The sequence below is a fragment of the Salmo salar genome, chromosome ssa11 (assembly GCF_905237065.1).
Source record: "Salmo salar chromosome ssa11, Ssal_v3.1, whole genome shotgun sequence".
Taxonomy (NCBI): Eukaryota; Metazoa; Chordata; class Actinopteri; order Salmoniformes; family Salmonidae; genus Salmo; species Salmo salar.
Genome location: NC_059452.1, coordinates 84,926,091 through 84,951,962, shown reverse-complemented (window position 1 = coordinate 84,951,962; position 25,872 = coordinate 84,926,091). Strand labels below are relative to the sequence as shown.

Here is a 25,872-nt window from a genome sequence, read left to right as displayed (position 1 = left end):
TTAAGCATTACGAAACTTCTATTCGATCAAATAAACCTCATGTAGAAAATAAGTCATACATGTTTTGTTGACCAAATGTGACACTCACTGACCTCCAAACAAAAACTCCTTGCTTGGTGGGCGAAACAACGAAAAAACGTCACCTGCTGGAGGGAGACAGATTTTCCGTCGAGCTCTTCTTTTCCTCTCGGATTGTGCGCTCTTGAAGAAGCACACATGCGCAATGGGCGTCTTCACTACCACATTCCTCGCTTGAGCTCTGGCTAAACTAAAACGAACTGGCCCTTGATTAATTTTCCCTTGCTCAGTTAGGGAGAAAATATATTCAACCGTATTTATAGGCTAAATATATTCGTGTAATTGATCAGATTTGTGCCTAAATGAAAATAGTCGGCCGAGCAATTACAGTTTAACATCGGGCCTTACCGTGAGTATCCCAGATTGTTTTGTTTGAATGGAGTAGCTAACGTTAGCTAGGTAACGTTAGCTAGCAGTGTTTACATTGTATATGCAATAACGTACATTTACTAGCTAGGCAAATTAACAAGTTTATATTTCGAAGGGTAGGATTCATACAATACCTGGATTAAAACCATTATCACCAACAAGACATACACGAGTGTTCGCAAACAACATTAGCTAGCTAGAAAGACAGGCCGTGTCTGTCCATAGTGGGGCTATTGAACGTTAGCTTCCACAACTGCGGTTAATGTTAGGCTAGCTTGCTAACTCATGGTCATTTGTTTACTTGCAATGGCAGTTAGCTAGCTTGCTAGCATAGAACTAGCTATCTCCACTATTTCACCATGCACGCTAGCTAACTACTTAGCTAAGCTACACTGCCAGCCATGACTGAGTAGGAAGCTAGCTAGTTTATGTGGTGGTAATTTGCATTACTAACGTAACTGTACCTAGGTTTCAATATCATATCCAATATTGTAATCTTCATCTACAGGCTAACGTTAACCTAGCTGTCAGGGTAGCAACTTACATTGATTGGTCTTGTTGGACATATACAATTTCCTATCGTTGCATTTCACTTGACATTATCTTCATCTTATCATAATATATTAACATTCCTTTCTAATTCCATTCCTCATTTGCAGACTGGTTGTCCAGCGTGCTTTCACTAACTGATCCCCCTGCCCCCTCAGCTCCATCACTATCACCATGGCAACAGAGGAGAAGAAACCAGAAACTGAGGCCACTAAAACATCATCTGCATCTGCCAGCCAGAGCAAGGTATGGGTTCAGGCTAGACCTAATAAGCTAGACCTAATACGACTGATGTTTCTAGGGGTCCAAGCAGCGAAGCTTGGTGAAACACTACTGTATTTGGGGTTGATTATTATTCTTTTCCTTATGTCGATTTTGTGATAAAAACCAAATTCCCGTGAGATGGTAAGGCCTAGGTTACAACCTTGCATGATGGTTAAGGTCCAAGGGCCACACCCTCTCATTCAATGCCATGCCAGCTGACCCTTCGCTAAGCCCACCCCCCTTGGTTTTTTTCTTCACCTTTATATAACCAGGTAGGCTAGTTGAGAACAAGTTCTCATTTGCAACTGCGACCTGGCCAAGATAAAGCATAGCAATTCGACACATACAACAACAGAGTTAAACATGGAATAAACAAAACATACAGTCAATAATACAGTAGAACAAAAGAAAACAAAAAGTCTATATACAGTGAGTGCAAATGAGGTAAGTTAACCTCTTGGGGCTAGGTGGGACGCTAGCGTGCCACCTGTGGTGCACTCCATCAACAGCAGGTGCATTTCAAGAGCGGCAAATTTGAATCCAAATAAATGTCAAAATTCAAATTTTTCAAAAATACAACTATGTTACACCATTTGAAAGATAAACATCTCCTTAATCTAACCACGTTTTACGATTTCAAAAAGGTTTTACGGCGAAAGCATAAATTTAGAGTATGTTAGGACAGTACATTTACAAGAGTTGTGTGTAATGTTTTGTCAAGTCAAAGACAGGGTCACCAAAACCATAAAACCAGCTAAAATGATACACTAACCTTTTACAATCTCCATCAGATGACACTCCTAGGACATTATGTTAGACAATGCATGCATTTTTAGTTCTATCAAGTTCATATTTATATACAAAAACAGCGTTTTACTATGGCATTGATGTTGAGGAAATCGTTTCCCTCCAATAACCGGCAGTCAAGTCAGCGTCACAAATTAAATAATTAAAATTAGAAAACATTGGTAAAATATTATATTGTCATTTAAAGAATTATAGATTTACATCTTTTGAACGCAATCAACTTGCCAGATTTAAAAATAACCTTACTGGGAAATCACACTTTGCAATAATCTGAGCACTGTGCCCAGAAAAATACGCGTTGCGATACAGACTAGACGTCATGTTGGGGAGATCTAAAATCGAAAATACTATGTAAATAATCCATTACCTTTGATTCTCTTCATCAGATGTCACTTCCAGGTATCACAGGTCCATAACGAATGTAGTTTTGTTCAAAAAAGCTCATCATTTATGTCCAAAAATCTCCGTCTCGTTAGCACATGATGTAAGCCAGCCGGACTTTCGTCATGAACGAGGGGAAAAAATATATTTCCGTTCGTTCAAACATGTCAAACGTTGTATAGCATAAATCATTAGGGCCTTTTTTAACCAGAACATGAATAATATTCAAGGTGGACGAATGCATAGCCTTTTATAACGTATTGGAACGAGGGTACCCAACATGAAGTAGCGCGCCAGGTGTCTAATGGGACATCACCGTTCCATGGCTCTTGTTCGGTCAGATCTCCCTCCAGAAGACTCAAAACACTTTGTAAAGGCTGGTGACATCTAGTGGAAGCAATAGGAAGTGCCAAAATATTCCTAAACCCCTGTGTTTTTCAATGGGATAGGTTTAAAATCAATACAACACATCAGGTATCCACTTCCTGTCAGAAAATGTCTCAGGGTTTTGCCTGCCAAATGAGTTCTGTTATACTCACAGACACCATTCAAACAGTTTTGGAAACTTTAGAGTGTTTTCTATCCATATATAATAAGTATATGCATATTCTAGTTACTGGGTAGGATTAGTAACCAGATTAAATCGGGTACATTTTTTTTATCCAGACGTGCAAATGCTGCCCCCTAGACCCAACAGGTTAAGGAAATAAATAGGCCATGGTGGCGAAGTAATTACAATATAGCAATTAAACACTGGAATGGTAGATGTGCTCTGACAGCTGGTGCTTAAAGCTAGTGAGGGAGATATGAGTCTCCAGCTTCAGAGATTTTTGCAGTTCGTTCCAGTCATTGGCAGCAGAGAACTGGAAGGAAAGACGACCAAAGGAGGAATGGGCTTTGGGGGTGACCAGTGAGATATACCTGCTGGAGCGCGTGCTATGAGTGGGTGCTGCTATGGTGACCGGTGAGCTGAGATAAGGCGGGGCTTTACCTAGCAGAGACTTGTAGATAACCTGTAGCCAGTGGGTTTGGCGACGAGTATGAAGTGAGGGCCAACCAACGAGAGCGTACAGGTCGCAATGGTGGGTAGTGTATGGGGCTTTGGTGACAAAACGGATGGCACTGTGATAGACTGCATCCAGTTTGTTGAGTAGAGTGTTGGAGGCTATTTTATAGATGACATCACCGAAGTCGAGGATCGGTAGGATGGTCAGTTTTACGAGGGTATGTTTGGCAGCATGAGTGAAGGATGTTTTGTTGCGATATAGGAAGCCAATTCTAGATTTAATTTTGGATTGGAGATGCTTAATGTGAGTCTGGAAGGAGAGTTTACAGTCTAACGGGCGAGCAGGTGCGGGCAGTGATCGATTGAATAGCATGCATTTAGTTTTACTTGCGTTTACGAGCAGTTGGAGGCCACGGAAGGAGAGTTGTATGGCATTGAAGCTCGTCTGGAGGGTTGTTAACAGTGTCCAAAGAGGGGCCAGAAGTATACAGAATGGTGTCGTCTGCGTAGAGGTGCATCAGAGAATCACCAGCAGCAAGAGCAACATCATTGATGTATACAGAGAAGAGAGTCGGCCCGAGAATTGAACCCTGTGGCACACCCATAGACTGCCAGATGTCCGGACAACAGGCCCCCCCGATTTGACACACTGAACTCTATCAGAGAAGTAGTTGGTAAACCAGGTGAGGCAATCATTTGAGAAACCATGGCTGTTGAGTCTGCCAATAAGAATGTGGTGATTGACAGAGTCGAAAGCCTTGGCCAGGTCGATGAATACGGCTGCTCAGACAATACGAAATAGAGGTTGAACAGGCTAGTAATAGGGGTTGCAACAATTTCGGCAGATAGTTTTAGAAAGAGAGGGTCCAGAGTGTCTAGCCCGGCTGATTTGTATGGGTCCAGATTTTGCAGCTCTTTCAGAACATCAGCTGTCTGGATTTGGGTGAAGGAGAAATGGTGGGGGCTTGGGCGGGTTGCTGTGGAGGGTGCCGGGCAGTTGACCGGGGTAGGGGTAGCCAGGTGGAAAGCATGGCCAGCCATAGAGAGATGCTTATTGAAATTCTCAATTATAGTGGATTTATCGGTGGTAACAGTGTTTCCTAGCCTCTGAGCAAATGGCAGCTGGGAGGAGGTGCTCTTATTCTCCATGGACTTTAGTGTCCCAGAACTTTTTTGAGTTAGTACTACAGGATGCAAATTTATGTTTGAAAGAGCTAGCCTTAGCTTTTCTAACTGCCTGTGTATATTTGTTTCTAACTTCCCTGAAAAGGTGCATATCACGGGGGCTATTCGATGCTAATGCAGAACGCCACAGGATGTTTTTGTGCTGGTCAAGGGCAGACAGGTCTGGAGAGAACCAAGGACTATATCTATTCCTAGTTCTACATTTTTTGAGTGGGGCATGCTTATTTAAGATGGTGAGGAAGGCACTTTTAAATAATAGCCAGGCATCATCTACTGACAGGATGAGGTCAATGTCATTCCAGGATACCCCGGCCAGGACGATTTAGAAAGGCCTGCTCGCAGAAGTGTTTTAGGGAGCGTTTGACAGTGATGAGGGGTGGTCGTTTGGTCGCAGACCCATTACGGATGCAGGCAATGAGGCAGTGATCACTGAGATCTTGATTGAAAACAGCAGAGGTGTATTTGGAGGGTGAGTTAGTTAGGATGACATCTATGAGGGTGCCCGTGTTTATGGATTTGGGGTTGTACTTGATAGGTTCATTGATCATTTGTGTGAGATTGAGGGCATCAAGCTTAGATTGTAGGATGGCAAGGGTGTTAAGCATGTCCCAGTTTAGGTCATCTAGTAGCACGAGCTCAGAAGATAGATGGGGGGGCAATCACTCACATATGGTATCGAGGGCACAGCTGGGGGCAGAGGGAGGTCTATAGCAAGCAGCAACAGTGAGATACTTGTTTCTGGAAAGGTGAATTTTTAGAAGTAGAAGCTTGAATTGTTTGGGTGCAGACTTGGATAGTAATACAGAACTCTGCAGGCTATCTTTGCAGTAGATTGCAACACCGCCCCCTTTGGCAGTTCTATCTTGGCGGAGAATGTTATAGTTAGCGATGGAGATTTCAGGGTTTTTGGTGGTTTTCCTAAGCCAGGATTCAGACACGGCTAAGACATCCGGGTTGGCAGAGTGTGGTAAAGCGGTGAGTAAAACAAACTTAGGGAGTAGGCTTCTAATGTTAACATGCATGAATCAAAGGCTTTTACGGTTACAGAAGTCAACAAATGAGAGCACCTGGGGAGTGGGAGTGGAGCTAGGCACTGCAGGACCTGGATTAACCTCGACATCACCAGAGGAGAAGTAGGATAAGGGTACGGCTAAAGGCTATACGAACTGGCCGTCTAGCACGTTCGGAACAGAGAAGAGAAAAGGATCAGGTTTCTGGGCACGATAGCATAGATTCAAGGCATAGTTTACAGACAAAGGTAAGGTAGGATGTGAGTATATTGGAGGTAAACCTAGGCATTGAGTTATGATGAGAGAGATATAGTCTCTAGAGACGTTTAAACCAGGTGATGTCATCGCATATGTAGGAGGTGGAACAACATGGTTGGTTAAGGCATATTGAGTAGGGCTAGAGGCTCTACAGTGAAATAAGACAGTAATCACTAACCAGGACAGTAATGGACAAGGCATATTGATATTGGAGCGAGGCATGCGTAGCCAAGTGAACATATGGGTCCAGTGAGTGGTTGGGCTGACTGGGGACATGGCGATTCAGACAGTTAGCTGGCCGATGCTAACAGTTAGTAGGCCTGGGCTGAACAAGCTAGCAGTTAGCAGACCGGGGCTGGTAAGCTAGCAGTTAGCAGACCGGGTTAGCAAGCAAGCAGTTGGCAGACCGGGGTTAGCAGACCGGGGCAGGCAAGCTAGCAGTTAGCAGACCGGGGCAGGCAAGCTAGCAGTTAGCAGACCGGGGCAGGCAAGCTAGCAGTTAGCAGACCGGGGCAGGCAAGCTAGCAGTTAGCAGACCGGGGCAGGCAAGCTAGCAGTTAGCAGACCGGGGCAGGCAAGCTAGCAGTTAGCAGACCGGGGCAGGCAAGCTAGCAGTTAGCAGACCGGGGCAGGCAAGCTAGCAGTTAGCAGACCGGGGCAGGCAAGCTAGCAGTTAGCAGACCGGGGCAGGCAAGCTAGCAGTTAGCAGACCGGGGCAGGCAAGTTAGCCTTTGGGGGACCTCGCGATGGGGGTAAGTCTGTTTTTGCCTCATCGTGCGGTGACGTCGATAGACCAGTTGTGGAATTAGTAGGGTTCCAAGTAGCTCTAGGTAGCTAGTAGGCCGCGGTTAGCAGAATGGGCCTTCAGCGGACGTCGCGCTTGAGGGGCCTGTTGGAATCCTCGGGCAGATTATGTCAGTATTCCAGTCGTAGAGGATCGGCGGGGTTCCGTGCCCCGTACCGGCAGTAGAAGGGGTCCGGATATTGTAGCCCAGGAGTGGGCTTCAGTGGTAGCATAGGAGCCCTGGCTGGGCTAGCTTCAGGCTAATTGGTGCATGCTCCCGGATGGAAATGCTAGCCAGGAGTAGTCACCCGGGATTGCGGTTAGCTAGTTGCGAAGATCCAGATAAAAATGTTCAGAGTTTGCGGTAGGAATCCCTGGATATGGGGGGGGGGAATATAAATAATAATAGGTCCGTTATGCTCTGGTTTGAGTTGTTCGAACTGGCGAGAGCTTTCCATGCTTAAGATTAGCTGATGACCGCTAGCAATGGTTTGCTGACTGATAGCTGGTAGGTAATAAGCTGGCTAGCTTCAGTTGAGGGAATTCCAGATCCGAAGTAAATAGAAATACTTTAGGAAAAACACAGATCCACGCCACATTGGGTGAGGCGGGTTGCAGGAGAGTATTTAGATGTTGAGGTTTAGGAAAATATTTTAAAAAGATATGCAAAGAAAAAGATGTTAAAAGATATATACAAGGGACACGAAAAGACAAAGACGTCTGACTGCTACGCCATCTTGGTTTTGCAAGTGTTACAACCTCAGACATTATCCCTGGAAGCCCAATTCCCCATTTAACCATTGGTGAGATCTCCTCACAATGATCTCAAACTTTGTTTCTAATACAAAATGAAATTCAACACAGACGACCCCTTGCTAATCAGAAAACTCTGGGGTATGTTGTGGTGGACTGTCATTACAATTGCTTCACAGGAACCTGGTAAAATCATGTTTCTAGTGTAGCTAGTCTCTGAATTCACTGTCACCATGCAGTCAACCACTTTTGGAGATAACTAATGTATGTGCTCTCAAATCGTATCCTGATGTCGACCAGTTGTATTCATAACATTGCTATATTAGCTAACATACATTTTTAGAAAACAAGTGATTAAGTGTCTAACTACCTAGCTAGCATTAGCAACTTTTGGTGGTCAATGAGACCGAGAGCTAGCTAACCGGCTGATCTTACAAACAATGTAACAAAAGTGTTATTTCGGATTAAAATACTCCCAACAGGCTCTGCATTTCAGGAATCACAGTAGCAAGTGTTCCTGGTGCACCGTTCAATAATTTAGCCATTTAAACATGATAAAAATTATTTTAAAAAACTCAATTGACTCATGCGATTTAAACGTGAGCCTGTCCTAGGTGTTGGACTCAACAATAGTTGCTATCTATTGGAGCGCTGTGATTGGTTACTCAACATTATGGGGCGAGGCTTAGCGAAGAGTCAATTGGCCACATGGTGGAGCTATAACAAACGATTGAGAATGCAAACTTTGAAAGCTCACACCCCTCACCTTGTTTGAAATAGACTCCTGAAATTCAGTACGTTGATCCCTCAATGACCCATAAGGTCCGTCATGATGGATTTTCCGCCATTTTGTATTTGTATTTATTAGGGATCCCCTAATAAGCTGTCATTTAGAATTTTGAACTTAAAACGCTACTAGCACCGAATGATCGATCTGCACGAAAGTTGATACATTGCGTCTATGGACCAAGGTCTCACCATATAGCCCCACAGTGGAGGTGTCATAATACCCATAAAACCTAGCGATGGAAACATTTCCCTGTTCGAAACGTTTTTCCACCATTCATTTTTCCCATGGGGGATTTTAGAAACACTTAAAATAAGGGCTGTTTCGTGTAGGCTTGTTGTTTTGATAACCGTGTACATTTTTCTCGGACAAGGTGACTTTTATCAATATATTTGGCCCTGTTTACTGTGAATAGAAAATGCTAATTAAAATCAAAGTAGACATCATGCAAAACTACAAATCCCTGCAAGCTCCTGCATGTCATCTCTAGCTGACACCTTTGCTAACGGGTATTGTCAATTTAAAACGATTCATTACTACATTTGGCTAACATTTGATAGTTAATCCCAAGATTCCTACCTTAGCCTCGATTTGGCAGTCTCGTCCAGATCATGGCATTTGTAGTTGTTTATGATATCCACATTAGCAGCTAATTAGCATTTCATTTTTGGAGTAAATACAGGCGAATATATTGATAAAAGTAACCTTGGCCGAGAGAGATTTACACAGTTATGAAAACGTCACACCAGGGTAAGCCTACACGAAACGCAGCCCATATTTTAATTGTATTTAAAATCCCCAATGGGGAAAAATTTAATGGTGTTAAAACAATTGGAACCATTTCGCTCTTTGATCGCTAGGTTTTATGGGTATTATGACTCATACTGTGGTACTCTATGCTTTGGGGCCAAAGCTTGAACCCTGGCATTGCTGCTTGCAGCTATATTTTACATTGGAGATGTACAGATAGGCTACTACCCCATTGGTTCGTTGTGGCCTGTGTTGATTAACAGCCTGTCACTTGATACTTGAAAATATATAATAGCCAAATATATATGTTGTCCTGTGTCTCTGCTATTTTCATGGTGTCAAATCATTTTTTAATGAAAATTGCCTTAAATGCATCTACAGATATCAACGAAATTGCTTTCCGATTCCAATGTGGTTTTGTTTTTCTTCCCCTATTTAGTCGGCACCAGTCAAGCCTAACTACACCTTGAAATTCACATTAGCCGGCCACACAAAAGCAGTTTCGTCTGTCAAGTTCAGTCCCAGTGGAGAGTGGCTTGCCAGTTCATGTAAGTTTATGATGAGTGCTTTAGGTGGTCTTATAACAGTAGGTCTGCTGAGTATTACTATTAGGCCTGATAGGTGCATGCACAAGTTGTTAGAATAAAATGTAATTAAATCTGCGATCCATAGCAGTGAAACTGCCATGTCCGTTTGCAATATTAAAACAAAGACGTTACTTCAAACACCGAACATCATTGCACATTATTGCAAGCGCGACAGAACAGCAGAGTATGTACTACGATGAATTTTTGACTACGAGGCTGTATTCACATTTACTCAAAACAATAATAAATGCGCCTGGGGCAGCCAGTGGTGCTGTTTCTCCAGTCGCAGATCTCTGCTTTAAATGCAATGTCTTTTCAATGTAAATTATCTGATAATCTTGCATGATAACACTATTTCAGTTGAAATGCTCGAGTACCCTGCCTTGAAATATATGTTTTACAGCTGCTGACAAACTGATCAAAATTTGGGGAGCTTACGATGGAAAGTTTGAGAAAACAATATCGGGACACAAACTTGTGAGTTCAAGTTTCCATTATATTATTTGTAGTGATTATGTACAGTGCCTTGAGAAAGTATTCTCTATTTTTTTTCACTGCTGTCTGTGCTTTTAGTGTGACTAACCAAGTTGATCTTTCACTTCTCATCTGCAGGGCATCTCAGATGTCGCCTGGTCCTCAGACTCCAACCTACTTGTTTCAGCATCTGATGACAAGACTCTAAAGATCTGGGACGTCAGCTCGGTAAGAGAGGCAGGATGGGTAGTTTTCTCAGAAATATAGTACTAGAAGTATTTCACTTTATTGTCCCACAATGGAAAATTGGTTTGCGGCAATTTAACACTAGAAGCGCAGAGAGCGTTATTTTGGTGTCGTATTTATTTACATTTGTAATATCTCTTTTTAAAGTAATCTCCCCCCGGTATGGAGCTTACCAAAAAGCGACTTCAAAATAAACCTAGAGGTTCATGCTGGTCAGACGTTTTTAATTTATGTTACCTACTGGAAAGAGCATATTCTAAGGCAGGGGTCTCCAACCTTTTCTAGCATGGGAGCTCCCTTTACACTTTGAAACATGTTGCAAGCTGCTCAATTGTTTTCCTGGCTCTCAAATAGACACGTTTTCTGTATAATTTTAAAAATGTTTTTTCACTCTCAATTACAATTATTTATATAGAAACAATAAAATTGGATGTTCTGAGTCCATATCGATGCTTAAATCACATCAGAAGACCATTTTTGATGTCTGGAAAAAAAGTGCGAGAGGATTGTGCTGGTCGAGTGATGTTTTTGCTGCTGCATATGTCATGACAAAGTTTCCAAACCAAAAGCCCATCAGATTGATAAAAATTATATAAATATGCCAGGTAAGCCTACTTTTCTGTTAACATTTAATAGAGAAGATTTTGGGGAAAGTCTGTCTACCCAGAAGACAGTTATCATTATCGCTTACTGCTACATAAAGTAAATGATAAACAGCAATATTGATGGAAATGAATTGGCAGATATTGAAGGCACTGTATATGAAATCCATTTATTAGAATGTTAGATTGTTGATGTAAAATGACGGGTCATTGGCTCAGAACGGGATGGCTCGAGGCCTGACTTAATTATGAAAAAAAAAAAATATATATATATATAATGAAGGAATTTGATTAGACGGAACTGGGGTCCACCGGACTACGGCCCGCCACGTGACCGGCTAAAACCGGTGAGGACGGAGCACCCTGCTCAAATCGAACAATCTGTGCTACCGGGTCATTGTCAACAAGGCAGCATGATGCATCGTTCAGAAACATGTATTTTCCATAGTGTATTCTTGTTTTCAAACTAGAGCTAAAACGAAACCCTCAACGAATGCAGGGATAAAGGACTTCCTGCTTCTATGACTCTTGCCAAGGGATGTGAGGGAGTGTCTGCCTGAGGGGAGCAGCTCTAATCAGAGCTAATTAGCACCACAGGGTAGCATTCGTTCTCTGCCGCTAGTTAATACGTGTTGTGGAAATTCTACACAGGGACACTCAAAGTCAATCTTAAATGAATCATTGTTTATTATCAGCGCGCTGGAGAGGTCACAGTCAAACTTAGATGCATAAAGTACCTGGTCTGAAGTGAGCTCCGTCGGAGCAGGCCTGTTAGTTCTCTTATATACTGGTTACAGACACGTTACATGGGCATGGTTCATAGGGTTAGTTCCTGCATGTGTCTGGCACCGTCTCCTATATTAACTTATAGAACATATTCTGGGCGTTCTGCCAGATGGTCCTAAGGAGGGGGTCATGTCGCCCCCCTCCCCCCTCATATCTTTATCACAAACATACAGTAGAAAAATAAGTCTATATACAATGTGAGCAAATGAGGTGAGATAAGGGAGGTAAAGGCAAAAAAGGCCATGGTGGCGAAGTACATACAATATAGCAAGTAAAACACTGGAGTGGAAGAAAGTGCAAAGTAGAAATATAAATAATGGGGTGCAAAGGAGCAAAATAAATAAATACAGTAAGGGAAGAGGTAGTTGTTTGGGCTAAATTATAGATGGGCTATGTCGAGGTGCAGTTATCTGTGAGCTGCTCTGACAGCTGGTGCTTAAAGCTAGTGAGGGAGATGAGTGTTTCCAGTTTCAGAGATTTTTGTAGTTCGTTCCAGTCATTGGCAGCAGAGAACTGAAAGGAGATATACCTGCTGTAGTGCGTGCTACAGGTGGGTGCTGCTATGGTGACCAGCGAGCTGAGATAAGGGGGGACTTTACCTAGCAGGGTCTTGTAGATGATCTGGAGCCAGTGGGTTTGGCGATGAGTATAAAGCGAGGGCCAGCCAACGAGAGCATAGAGGTCGCAGTGGTGGGTAGTATATGGGGCTTTGGTGACAAAACGGATGGCACTGTGATAGACTGCATCCAATTTATTGAGTAGGGTATTGGAGGCTATTTTGTAAATGACATTGTCGAAGTCGAGGATCGGTAGGATGGTCAGTTTTACGAGGGTATGTTTGGCAGCATGAGTGAAGGATGCTTTGTTGCGAAATAGGAAGCCAATTCTAGATTTCACTTTGGATTGGAGATGTTTGATGTGAGTCTGGAAGGAGAGTTTACAGTCTAACCAGACCCCTAGGTATTTGTAGTTGTCCACATATTCTAAGTCAGAACCGTCCAGAGTAGTGATGCTGGACGGGCGGGCAGGTGCAGGCAGTGATCGGTTGCAGAGCATGCATTTAGTTTTACTTGTATTTAAGAGCAGTTGGAGGCCACGGAAGGAGAGTTGTATGGCATTGAAGCTCGTCTGGAGGGTTGTTAACCTCTATGGGCTAGGTGGGACGCTTGCGTCCCACCTACGTAACAGCCACTTGCAGCCTGTGGCGCGATTTGCAAAACCTTAAAAATCCTATTACTTCAATTTCTCAAACATATGACTATTTTACAGCTATTTAAAGACAAGACTCTCGTTAATCTAACCACACTGTCCGATTTCAAAAAGGCTTTACAACGAAAGCAAAACATTAGATTATGTCAGCAGAGTACCAAGCCAGAAATAATCAGACACCCATTTTTCAAGCCAGCATATAATGTCACCAAAACCCAGAAGACAGCTAAATGCAGCACTCACCTTTGATGATCTTCATCAGATGACAACCCTAGGACATTATGTTATACAATACATGCATGTTTTGTTCAATCAAGTTCATATTTATATAAAAAAAACAGCTTTTTACATTAGCATGTGACGTTCAGAACTAGCAAACTTCCGGGGAATTCGCTAACATTTTACTAAATTACTCACGATAAACGTTCACAAAAAGCATAACAATTATTTTAAGAATTATAGATACAGACCTCCTCTATGCACTCGATATGTCCGATTTTAAAATAGCTTTTTGGTGAAAGCACATTTTGCAATATTCTAAGTACATAGCCCAGGCATCACGGGCTCGCTATTTAGACACCCATGCAAGTTTAGCACTCACCAAAATCATATTTACTATTATAAAAGTTTGATTACCTTTTGTTGTCTTCGTCAGAATGCACTCCCAGGACTGCTACTTCAATAACAAATGTTGGTTTGGTCCAAAATAATCTATCGTTATATCCGAATAGCGGCGTTTTGTTCGTGCGTTCAAGACACTATCCGAAATGGTAAAGAAGTGTCGCGCGCATGGCGCAATTCGTGACAATAAAATTCTAAATATTCCATTACCGTACTTCGAAGCATGTCAACCGCTGTTTAAAATCAATTTTTACGCCATTTTTCTCGTAGAAAAGCGATAATATTCCGACAGGGAATCTCCTTTTCGGCAAACAGAGGAAAAAATCACAAAGGCGGGGGCGGTCGGGTCACGCGCATAAGCCCAGAGTCCCTTGATCGGCCACTTGAGAAAGGCGATAATGTGTTTCAGCCTGGGGCTGGAATGACGACATTCTGTTTTTTCCCGGGCTCTGAGAGCCTATGGAAGACGTGGGAAGTGTCACGTTAGAGCAGAGATCCTTAGTAAAAGATAGAGATGGAAAAGAAGTTCAAGAAATGGTCAGACAGGCCACTTCCTGTAAAGGAATCTCTCAGGTTTTGACCTGCCATTTGAGTTCTGTTATACTCACAGACACCATTCAAACAGTTTTAGAAACTTTAGGGTGTTTTCTATCCATATGTAATAAGTATATGCATATTCTAGTTACTGGGTAGGAGTGGTAACCAGATTAAATCGGGTATGTTTTTTATCCAGCCGTGTCAATACTGCCCCCTAGCCCTAACAGGTTAACAGTGTCCAAAGAAGGGCCAGAAGTATACAGAACGGTGTCGTCTGCGTAGAGGTGGATCAGAGACTCACCAGCAGCAAGAGCGACATCATTGATGTATACAGAGAAGAGAGTCGGCCCAAGAATTGAACCCTGTGGCACCCCCCATAGAGACTGCCAGAGGCCCGGACAACAGGCCCTCCGATTTGACACCCTGAACTCTATCAGAGAAGTAGTTGGTGAACCAGGCGAGGCAATCATTTGAGAAACCAAGACTATTGAGTCTGCCGATGAGGATGTGGTGATTGACAGAGTCGAAAGCCTTTGCCAGGTCAATGAATATGGCTGCACAGTATTGTTTCTTATCGATGGCGGTTATGATCGCGTGGCTGAGGTGCACCCATGACCAGCTCTGAAACCAGATTGCATAGCGGAGAAGGTGCGGTGGGATTCGAAATGGTCGGTAATCTGTTTGTTGACTTGGCTTTCGAAGACCTTAGAAAGGCAGGATAGGATAGATATAGGTCTGTAACAGTTTGGGTCAAGAGTGTCCCCCCCTTTTGAAGAGGGGGATGACCGCAGCTGCTTTTCAATCTTTGGGAATCTCAGACACGAAGGAGAGATTGAACAGGGTAGTAATAGGGGTTGCAACAATTTCGGCAGATCATTTTTAGAAAGGGTCCAGATTGTCTAGCCCGGCTGATTTGTATGGGTCCAGATTTTCAGCTCTTTCAGAACATCAGCTGACTGGATTTGGTAGAAGGAGAAATGAGGAAGGCTTGGGTGAGTTTCTGTGGGGGGTGCAGTGCTGTTGACCGGGGTAGGGGTAGCCAGGTGGAAAGCATGGCCAGCCGTAGAGAAATGCTTATTGAAATTCTCAATTATAGTGGATTTATCGGTGGTGACAAAGTTTCCTATCCTCAGTGCAGTGGGCAGCTGGGAGGAGGTGCTCTTATTCTCCATGGACTTTAGTGTCCCAGAACTTTTTTTGAGTTTGTGTTGCAGGAAGCACATTTCTGCTTGAAAAAGCTAGCCTTGGCTTTTCTAACTGCCTGTGTATATTGGTTTCTAACTTCCCTGAAAAGCTGCATATCACGGGGGCTGTTCGATGCTAATGCAGAACGCCACAGGATGTTTTTGTGTTGGTTAACCTGTCTGGGCAAGGTGGGACGTTTGCGTCCCACCGTAGTCAACAGCCAGTGGAATCGCGTCGCGCGAAATACAAAACCTCATAAATGCTATAACTTCAATTTCTCAAACATATGACTATTTTACACCATTTTATAGATACACCTCTCCTGAATCGAACCACGTTGTCCGATTTTCAAAAAGGCTTTACAGCAAAAGCAAAACATTACATTATGTTAGGAGAGTACCCTGCCAAAACAATCACACTGCATTTTCAAAGCAACTAGATGCATCACAAATACCCAAAACACAGCTAAATGCAGCACTAACCTTTGACAATCTTCATCAGATGACACTCCTAGGACATCATGTTACACAATACATGCATTTTTTGTTCGATAAAGTTCATATTTAAAAACAGCATTTTACATCGGCGCGTGACGTTCAGAAAATATATTCCCTCAAATGCTTCCGGTGAATCAGCGCTACAATTTACAAAATTACTATTCGAAAACATTGTTAAAATGTAATATTGTCATTCAAAGAATTATAGGTTAACATCTCGTGAATGCAACCGCATTGCCAGATTTAAAAATAACTTTACTGGGAAATCACACTTTGCAATAAACGACGTGGTATGCTCAGAAAAATAGGCTAGGCGATACATGTTAGCGCCATCTTGGAACCATCTAAAATCAAAAATACTATTGTAAATATTCCCTTACCTTTGATTATCTTCAGCAGAAGGCACTTCCAGGAATCCCAGGTCCACAACAAATGTAGTTTTGTTCGAAAAAGTAAATAATTTATGTCCCAATAGTTTCTTCTTGTTAGTGCTACTCATGATGTACTGAAGCGAGCGGGACTTGTCGTCACGAATGTGCAAAAAATATATATTTACGTTCGTTCAAACATGTCAAACGTTGTATAACATAAATCTTTAGGGCCTTTTTCAACCAGAGCTTCAATAATATTCAAGGCGGATGATTGCATTGTCTTACTAAACGTTTCGGAACAAAATGGTTCCCATGGGCGCCCGCGTCATAGTAGTAATAGCCCTCCCCCTGTGACCAACTTCCCAAGCCTCTCTTTGGGTCAGTTTCTACCATAGAAGACTCAAACCACTTTGTAAAGACTGTTGACATCTAGTGGAAGCCATAGGAAGTGCTAAATGATTAATAAGTCCCTGTGTGTTTCAATGGCAAAGGTTTGAAGTGATTCCACACATCAGATTTCCATTTCCTGTTAGGATTTGTCTCAGGGTTTTGACTGCCATATGAGTTCTGTTATACTCACAGACACCATTCAAACAGTTTTAGAAACTTTAGAGTGTTTTCTATCCAAATCTACTAATTATATGCATATTCTAGTTACTGGGCAGGAGTAGTAACCAGATTAAATCGGGTATGTTTTTTTTATCCGGCCGTGCAAATACTGCCCCCTATCCCCAACAGGTTAAGGGCAGTCAGGTCTGGAGAGAACCAAGGGCTATTTCTGTTCCTGGTTCTACATTTCTTGAATGGGGCATGCTTTTTTAAGATGGTGAGGAAGGCATTTAAAAAAAAATAACCAGGCATCCTCTACTGACGGGATGAGGTCAATATCCTTCCAGGATGAGTGGAGGTCGTTTGACCGCTGACCCATTACGGATGCAGGCAATGAGGCAGTGATCACTGAGATCTTGGTTGAAAACAGCAGAGGTGTATTTAGAGGGCAAGTTGGTTAGGATGATATCTATGAGGGTGCCCGTGTTTATGGCTTTGGGGTGGTACCTGGTAGGTTCATTGATAATTTGTGTGAGATTGATGGCATCAAGCTTAGATTGTAGGATGGCTGGAGTGTTAAGCATGTCCCAGTTTAGGTCACCTAGCAGCACGAACTCTGAAGATAGATGGGGGGCAATCAGTTCACATATGGTGTCCAGAGCACAGATGGGGGCAGAGGGTGGTCTATAGTAGGCGGCAACAGTGAGAGACTTGTTTTTAGAGAGGTGGATTTTTAAAAGTAGAAGTTCCAATTGTTTGGGTACAGACCTGGATAGGACAGAACTCTGCAGGCTATCTCTGCTGTAGATTGCAGCACCTCCTCCTTTGGCTGTTCTAGCTTGTCTGAAAATGTTGTAGTTAGGGATGGAGATTTCAGAGTTTTTGGTGGTCTTCCTAAGCCATGATTCAGACACGGCTAGGACATCCGGGTTGGCAGAGTGTGCTAAAGCAGTGAATAAAACAAACTTAGGGAGGAGGCTTCTAATGTTAACATGCATGAAACCAAGGCTATTACGGTTACAGAAGTAATCAATAGAGAGCGCCTGGGGAATAGGAGTGGAGCTAGGCACTGCAGGGCCTGGATTCACCTCTACATCGCCAGAGGAGGAGTAGGATAAGGGTACTGCTAAAAGCTATGAGAATTGGTCATCTAGGACTTCCGGAACAGAGAGTAAAAGGAGCAGGTTTCTGGGGGCAATAAAATAGCTTCAAGGTATAATGTATAGACAAAGGTATGGTAGGATGTGAATACAGTGGAGGTTAACCTAGGCATTGAGTGATGATGAGAGAGATATTGTCTCTAGAAACATAATTGAAACCAGGTGATGTCATCGCATGTGTGGGTGGTGGAACTGAAAGGTTGGATAAGGTATAATGTGCAGGGCTAGAGGCTCTACAGTGAAATAAGCCAATAAACACTAACCAGAACAGCAATGGACAAGGCATATTGACATTAAGGAGAGGCATGCTTAGCCAAGTGATCATAAGAGTCCAGTGAGTAGTGAGGTTGGTTGGGGTCACGGTGATTCAGACAGCTAGCCCGGCCATGGGTAGCAAGCTGGCAGAAGATGGTCTGTTTTTAGCCACCTCGTGCGTTTCCGTCGGTAGATTAGTGTGGTTCCGTGTGGTAGAAGGGACCAATCCAATTGGCAAAATAGTTATAGTGGCCTAAGAAAATTGTCCGATAGACCTATTCAGATAGCAGCCGATAAAACAGCTAACGATTAGCGGGCCGCAGATGGGTGTTCAGGTTACATTGGGACGGAGGGGCCAGTTGGATAACTCCTCGGGCAAATAATGTCGGTGGTCCAGTTGTGAAGGCCCGGTGGGGCTCTGCATCGGCAGTAAAACGGGTCCGGATAGGTGATTGTAGCCCAGGAGTGGCTGATGGAACTCTTCAGCTGGCTAGCTCCGGAATAATTGATGTTTGCTCCGGGACCGACGTTAGCCAATAGTCACTTGGATAGCAGCTAGCTAGCTGCAAGATCCAGGTGTAAATGTCCAGAGCTTGCGGTAGAAATCTGGGGATATGGAGAGAAAATAGGTCCAGTATGCCCTGGTCAGTCGCGTTGTACAAAAACTGCCGATAGCTTTTCGAGCTGAGGGATAGCTGATGACCGCCAACCGTGGTTAGCTGAATACTAACGTTGTGAACTGGCTAACTTCTGTTGTGGATTTCAGATTTGAGGTGAATAATACTTTTTTTTTTAAACAATTGGTGAGGCGGGTTGCAGGAGAGTGTTTTGAAGTTGAGTTTTTCGAGAGAAAAATATATAAAAAGATATGCGAAGAAAATATGTAAATATATATACACGGGACACGACAAGACGAGGACAAAGGACGTCTGACTGCTATGCCATCTTGGATGGAAGTGAAATGTATGTATGTATGTATGAATGTATGTATGCATGTGTGTACATATATAAATGTACATCGCATACGGATTCATTTTTCACCCACGTCATGCCGTCAATAAAGGGGTAGTGTGAGATGTTCTTCTTCCCCAATGTCAGATGAACGCATGGATACCATTTGTATGTCTCTGCGTCCAGTATGAAGGAAGTTAGAGGTAGTTTTGCGAGCCCATGCTATTTAGCGTTAGTGGAATGACTGGAAGTCTCTCCCGGAACAGCTAGCATGTCATTGCTCTAACAGCTTCCTCTGCAAATACATCATAATCGCTGATTCGGGGCCCTCCATGCTGTGGATACTCGATTGACCATAATGAGCTCATACCGTGAACATGTTTAATTTTAACCCAATCCTTTCCTTATTGCAGGGGAAATGCTTGAAGACGTTGAAAGGCCACAGCAACTATGTTTTCTGCTGCAATTTCAACCCCCAGTCTAATCTCATCGTGTCTGGATCGGTGAGTCCTACCTACTAATACACTAATGCAGAATTCCTATTGTATATGTTTACATAGAAAATGTTATTGCTAACCCTGATTTCCATCAAGGAGTTATGAATATTTGTTGCATAGTTGTGTGCTAACATGAATTGTTCTCTTCTAGTTTGACGAGAGTGTGCGGATATGGGATGTAAAAACTGGCAAATGCTTGAAGACCTTGCCAGCCCACTCCGACCCCGTCTCTGCTGTAAGTACTGTACCCATCTGTGCATGGTGACACCTTATATGAATCTTATAACCTATTATGTGAAGTTGATTGTTTTTCTGCTTATGAGCATGTAGTAGTTGATTATCACACCCTCTGGTAAGTGTGAATAGATCTCTGATCTATGTTGCCGTACAGGTCCATTTCAACAGAGATGGCTCACTGATTGTGTCCAGCAGCTACGATGGCCTCTGGTGAGGGAAATGAACACTTTTTCTCCTGTTTTGTTGAATGTTCTTGGCAAAGATATTGACTCACAAAATGCCTGTAAGAGTAACTTGATGACCTTAAAGAACATCTGAGTTTATATGATGGCCAATGTAACATAAATATGAGGAGTATTATTTGGATGTATTAAATCCATTATATCATTTGTGATATTGGTTGAGAATGTATGAAACTGAACATGTTTATCTCTTGTCTGTCCATAGCCGAATCTGGGACACCGCATCAGGACAGTGTCTGAAAACACTAATTGGTAAGCTTCACCAGCCAGAATTGTCTCATCTGTGTCATATAGGAAATATCACATTTTATAGTATTTTTCTGGGAGTAAATTCTTAATTTCTCTGCCTTTTGCAGATGATGACAACCCCCCCGTGTCATTTGTGAAGTTCTCACCAAACGGCAAATACATTCTGGCTGCCACATTGGACAAGTGAGTATTAGACTGTAGAGCACTGTCACTTTCCCTCAAATGTAGTAGGCTGTCCAGTACCACAGTCTTGTCATGCAGTATTGCACCAGTAGGGGGACCTATTTCACTGTCCAGTACCACTAGACCAAAGAGTTTTATTTCAATGGGAAGGAACGCTCAAGCAAACCTATAAAGAAAGGCTTCTTCATCACTCATAGATGCAAATGAATTATTCACTGTTTATTTTGGGATGCTGTCTTCTAACAGTGGTTTGTTTTTCAGCACCCTGAAGCTTTGGGACTACAGCAAAGGAAAGGTAAGATACTTTTGTCCATGTAATGTATGTGGACACCTGCTTGTCGAACATCTCATTCCAAAATCATTGGCATTAATATGGAGTTGCCCCCCCCCCCTTTGCTGATATAACAGCCTCCACTCTTCTGGAAGTCTTACCACTAGATGTTGGTACATTGCTGCGGGGACTTGCTTCCATTTAGCTACGGGCATTAGTGAGGTTGGGCGACGAGGCCTGGCTCGCAGTCGAGGGTCAAATTCATCCCAACGTTGTTCGATGGAGTTGAGGTCTCTGTGCAGGCCAGTCAAGTTCCTCTGGACCTGGCTTTGTGCATGGAGGCACTGTCATGCTGAAACAGGAAAGGGCCTTCCCAAAACTGTTGCCACCTAGTTGAAAGCACAGAATTGTCTAGAATGTCATTCTATGCTATAGTGTTAAGATGTCCCTTCACTGGAACTAAGGGGCCTAGCTCGAACCATGAAAAACAGCCCAAGACCATTATGTCTCCTCCACCAAACTTTACAGTTGGTTCTGCATTGGGGCAGGTAGCATTCTTCTGGCATCCATCAAACCCAAATTTGTCTGTTGGACTGCCAGATGGTGGAGCATGATTCATCACTCCAGAGAATGCGTTTTCAGTGCTCCAGAGTCCAATGGCGGCGAGCTTTACACCACTCCAGCCGACGCTTGGCATTGCGCATGGTGATCTTAGGCTTGTGTGCAGCTGCTTGGCCATGGAAACCCATTTCAAGGAGCTCCAGACGAACAGTTATTGTGCTGACATTGCTTCCAGAGGCAGTTTGGAACTCTGTAGTGAGTGTTGCAACCAAGGACGGACAATATTTAGGCGCTTCAGCACTCGGTGGTCCCGTTCTGTGAGCTTGTGTGGCCTACCAGTTCGCGGCTGAGCTGCTGTTGCTCCTAGATGTTTCCACTTCACAATAACAGCACTTACAGTTGACCGGGGCAGCTCTAGCAGAGCAGAAATTTGCCGAACTGACTCGTTGAAAAAGTGCCATCCTATGACGGTGCCACTTTGAAAGTCACTGAGCTCTTCAGTAAGGCCATTCTACTGCCAATGTTTGTCTTTGGAGATTGCATGGCTGTGTGCTCAATTTTATACACCTGTCAGCAACAGGTGTGGCTGAAATGGCTAAATCCACTAATTTGAAAAGTTGTCCACATCCTTTTGTGTATATATAGTGTATGTCAGATGTCTCACTCATGTTGCAATTTGATCCAAACATAGGAATACTCTTGATTGAAATGTTTCAATTCTCTACATGTTCTTTTCAATAAGTGTTCCCCTCTCATTCCAGTGCTTGAAAACATACACCGGCCACAAAAACGAGAAGTACTGCATATTTGCTAATTTCTCTGTCACAGGTGGAAAGGTAAACCCATCCCCTCTTGCATGCATGTTTAGAAATAGATTTTCAAGAAGATGACTTGTATGCTTTTACCCATAGCTTCTTCTCAAGTGTCATTCTCTTCCTTCTGCATCTCACAGTGGATTGTCTCTGGCTCGGAGGACAACATGGTGTACATCTGGAACCTGCAGACCAAGGAGATTGTGCAGAAACTACAGGGTCATACAGGTAGGGGAGAGTCATGGCAAGAGGTTGATGAAACTGATTACTTTTACTTTGTGGTGGCAATCTCACTCTTTGAACACACTGTTGCTCACAATATCTTTGCTTAATTCTGCTTTTCCCCTTTCCCTCCCATCCTCTGGGTCTAGATGTGGTGATTTCTACTGCCTGCCACCCCACAGAGAACATCATTGCGTCTGCGGCCCTAGAAAACGACAAAACTATCAAACTGTGGAGGAGCGACTGTTAAGCCTCTGCATCCTGGGCATGCTTATTTTATTTTTATTTTCATTTGAAGAAAAGAGGACTTTCTGCTGAGAGATCTGGGCCCGGGAATGCTTTTGAGGACTGAGCCTCAACTGGAAGAATAAAATGAACGCAAGTCCAGAACATCACCATAACCACACACCTTCTCTTCCTCCAGAACCAGAGCAAACCCCAACCAAACCACCACAACCCTCTACTTGGTCTTGCTTGTGTCCTTACATGCTCTACCATCTCTGCCTTACTGTTACTGTGAGCTGGATGTTTGTTTCAATTGAAATACGAGAATCAACTTTTGTCCTTCATGAGGAAAGTAGTCATATGGTATCTCATGATTTAATCTCTGTATGTGTAGGTGTCTTAGTATTGATACATGTTTTGATCTTATATTTGACCAATTAAGCCAGATTGCATTGGCCTCAAGTAAGTACTATCCCCCATGTAAGGTGTTTGTTTTTCTTCAGAGTAATGGACTGCTTCACTGGTGTCTGACATCTCACTTTGACCAACTGTAAGTCTCATTAGAATGCAGTAGATTAGTAGCCAGGACCCAGATTGGTTTGTGCTGTCTTGCCAAACATGGAGTTGACATGATAGCACAGATAGCTCTAAAACCAGGCTGAAAGATAAGTGGTAATTGTCATATTTCCAATATTGGTAATTAAACGGTCAGTACAAAGAGGCTTTGAAACAAAAAGCCTCATACATGGCAGCACTTGAGGTTGGTTTTATGTTGTATTTATTATAAAGGAATCTGTTCAAAGCTCAAAAGGTGTTGAAGAGGGTTAAAATGTTTTCTGGGTGAGTTTTCTGTCCCCATCTGGGATTTCCATAGCCATGTTTGGAGTTTTCCTCCAGAGGCATATAGTCTATTTCAAGGAGTTTCAAGGAGTCTATTTTTCCTCAACCACTTCTCTACAAGTCACTCAACTAACAGTTTCTCTAGTTTGATATCGACACTATGCTCTGAAACAGCAAGCACTGCCTTGTTTTGAACTCACTTGTCCATTTTACAAGATGTATTCTGATTCTGTACATTAGTGTTGGGGCTCAACTGATTCTTTTTACAATTCACATGGGATGTAAATGGGACCGTGACAAGTCAGTGAGATGGTGGGTTGTGAACTATATCGACAAGAGCCTACATTGAAGGTGCACTTACCTGTACTGCCAGTGCATTTACTGGTCTCAAGTCAATCCTGCTATACCCAAGAAGGTAATAATTCAAAGTGATGTTTGTGAAGAAAGAAATGAAAGCTAAAGAGTCTGTTTTTCATTTGAATGATTATTTTAGAATATTTAATTTGGAGGTGCTTCCAGTCCACTGTCGTTCAGTTGGTACTAACTCCGTGTCTGGCTGTCATTACGTTTAACACCTGGTGGTGATTTCACAGCAGTGACCAAATACCTGTTTATTTTGTGCTCTCCATTCTGTACATAATGTATTACTACAACATATGTATTGTTTGTTAGACAAGTAATATTTTAGCTGTCTTTCTGTATCGTTCTCTTTATCTTTGTCTTAATAGCTAGTAGTTAATTCCCCAAATGGTCATTTGTTTCCTGCTCTCCCTGTTTTCTGGATTATTTTATCACTGCGGTGGTATCAAGGGCTGCATGAAATTCTGTATATGCGTTTAGTCAATCTGGATTTTGTGAATATGTGTTTGCATTTGACAGCTATAACTTGTGATTTAATAAAGAGCATTTTTTTTTTTTAAGGTGTACAAAATGTGGTTGTCAGTGGCACTTTCTAAACAAAGTCCCGGTAACTTTTTGACTGAGGACAGTAAATGTAATGTCCTATTAGGAGAGAGTACAACACAACAGCACAAAGACAAGGAGCATCAAGAAAGTTTAATTTGAGATTTGTTTAATTTTTTTCTTTCCATGAAAGAACATCCGATAACAACCCACAAAGAACAGATGGCGTTTTCCATCTCCCTAAAAATAGACACAAATCTAAAAGGACAATCCCATCTTGTAGCGATAGGCCAAAAAAGCCACAAAGTATAGACAGTTATCAGGGTGTCATTGCCAACCACTCCTCACCCTGACCATTCATGGTCTGATTTTTTTTCTGCCCCATTTCAAATCAACATTAACTCAAATAATGTATACAACAGCCCACATGAGGAAAAGGGAGGGGGGGACAGAGTACATAAGCAAGGGATGAAATTACGTTTGTACAAAAATATATTTTTTTGTTTTTTTCCTCATTACTTTTTACTGTTTATGGAACAAAGAAAGCAGTGATTGTGTCATGAGCTCAGCATCTCCTGATAACATTGTTGAATGTACAAGTAGCTTAGCAACAATCAATTTTGGAGGGATTTTTGTGTATTTTGAGTGTATTAACCAGGTTTTTTTACTATGTTTTCAGGTCTCATATATAACTGCTGTTAGCTGGCAAGGGACCTTCTCTTAGGCCTTTGAGCTGCTGGTATTCTGCTGGTTAACTTTTAGAGAATCAAGGTTGAACTCAGATTAAAAAATGTTACCCCAAAAAATGACTGCGTATAACATGATGGAATCTGTCCTGGCTCAGAATAGTTTCAACTGAAATAGTTGTCTCCCTCTTGCTAAAATTGACTGGACAAATGTACGGAAGGGATTTATATATATTTATAAATATATACACATATACATATAGACAAAATAGAGCTTTATGGTTTATGAAGCATTTTTCTAAGCTATTTATTCTACCTAAGTAATCATATCAGTCCATTTCCTGCAGGAGGGAGTGAGCTTGCACATCTGAGTATGGCTTTTACAAACAGTATATACACTGCTCAAAAAAATAAAGGGAACACTTAAACAACACAATGTAACTCCAAGTCAATCACACTTCTGTGAAATCAAACTGTCCACTTAGGAAGCAACACTGATTGACAATAAATTTCACATGCTGTTGTGCAAATGGAATAGACAACAGATTGAAATTATAGGCAATTAGCAAGACACCCCCAATAAAGGAGTGGTTCTGCAGGTGGTAACCACAGACCACTTCTCAGTTCCTATGCTTCCTGGCTGATGTTTTGGTCACTTTTGAATGCTGGCGGTGCTTTCACTCTAGTGGTAGCATGAGACGGAGTCTACAACCCACACAAGTGGCTCAGGTAGTGCAGCTCATCCAGGATGGCACATCAATGCGAGCTGTGGCAAAAAGGTTTGCTTTGTCTGTCAGCGTAGTGTCCAGAGCATGGAGGCGCTAACAGGAGACAGGCCAGTACATCAGGAGACATGGAGGAGGCCATAGGAGGGCAACAACCCAGCAGCAGGACCACTACCTCCGCCTTTGTGCAAGGAGGAGCAGGAGAAGC

At 42.7% G+C, this 25,872-nt stretch overlaps 1 protein-coding gene across 2 annotated transcripts; it reads left to right on the top strand.

Annotated features, from left to right (window-relative positions):
• The first annotated feature begins 176 nt into the window (after window positions 1-176).
• On the top strand, window positions 177-24,268 carry LOC106563227 (WD repeat-containing protein 5). Of its 2 annotated transcripts, none has more exons than XM_014128609.2 (14): window positions 177-427; window positions 1,155-1,242; window positions 9,421-9,529; window positions 9,972-10,045; window positions 10,181-10,270; window positions 19,425-19,514; window positions 19,660-19,743; window positions 19,900-19,955; window positions 20,193-20,239; window positions 20,344-20,419; window positions 20,681-20,714; window positions 22,013-22,087; window positions 22,204-22,291; window positions 22,435-24,268. In XM_014128609.2, the coding sequence occupies exons 2-14, from the start codon at window positions 1,171-1,173 to the stop codon at window positions 22,533-22,535; spliced, it is 996 nt and encodes a 331-aa protein (XP_013984084.1). In that variant the 5' UTR covers window positions 177-427; window positions 1,155-1,170; the 3' UTR covers window positions 22,536-24,268. The 2 variants fall into 2 exon arrangements, with proteins under 2 accessions (XP_013984084.1, XP_013984083.1); XM_014128608.2 differs by having other exon boundaries at window positions 195-427; window positions 1,107-1,242.
• Window positions 24,269-25,872: the final 1,604 nt, after the last annotated feature.

Excerpts from the sequence above, each read along its gene's own strand:
- LOC106563227 (XM_014128609.2), top strand. The coding sequence starts at position 1,171 with ATGGCAACAGAGGAGAAGAAACCAGAAACTGAGGCCACTAAAACATCA. Across the intron at positions 19,956-20,192 it reads AGCAGCTACGATGGCCTCTG|CCGAATCTGGGACACCGCAT; the intron begins GTGAGGGAAATG and ends GTCTGTCCATAG. Across the intron at positions 22,088-22,203 it reads TCTCTGTCACAGGTGGAAAG|TGGATTGTCTCTGGCTCGGA; the intron begins GTAAACCCATCC and ends TGCATCTCACAG.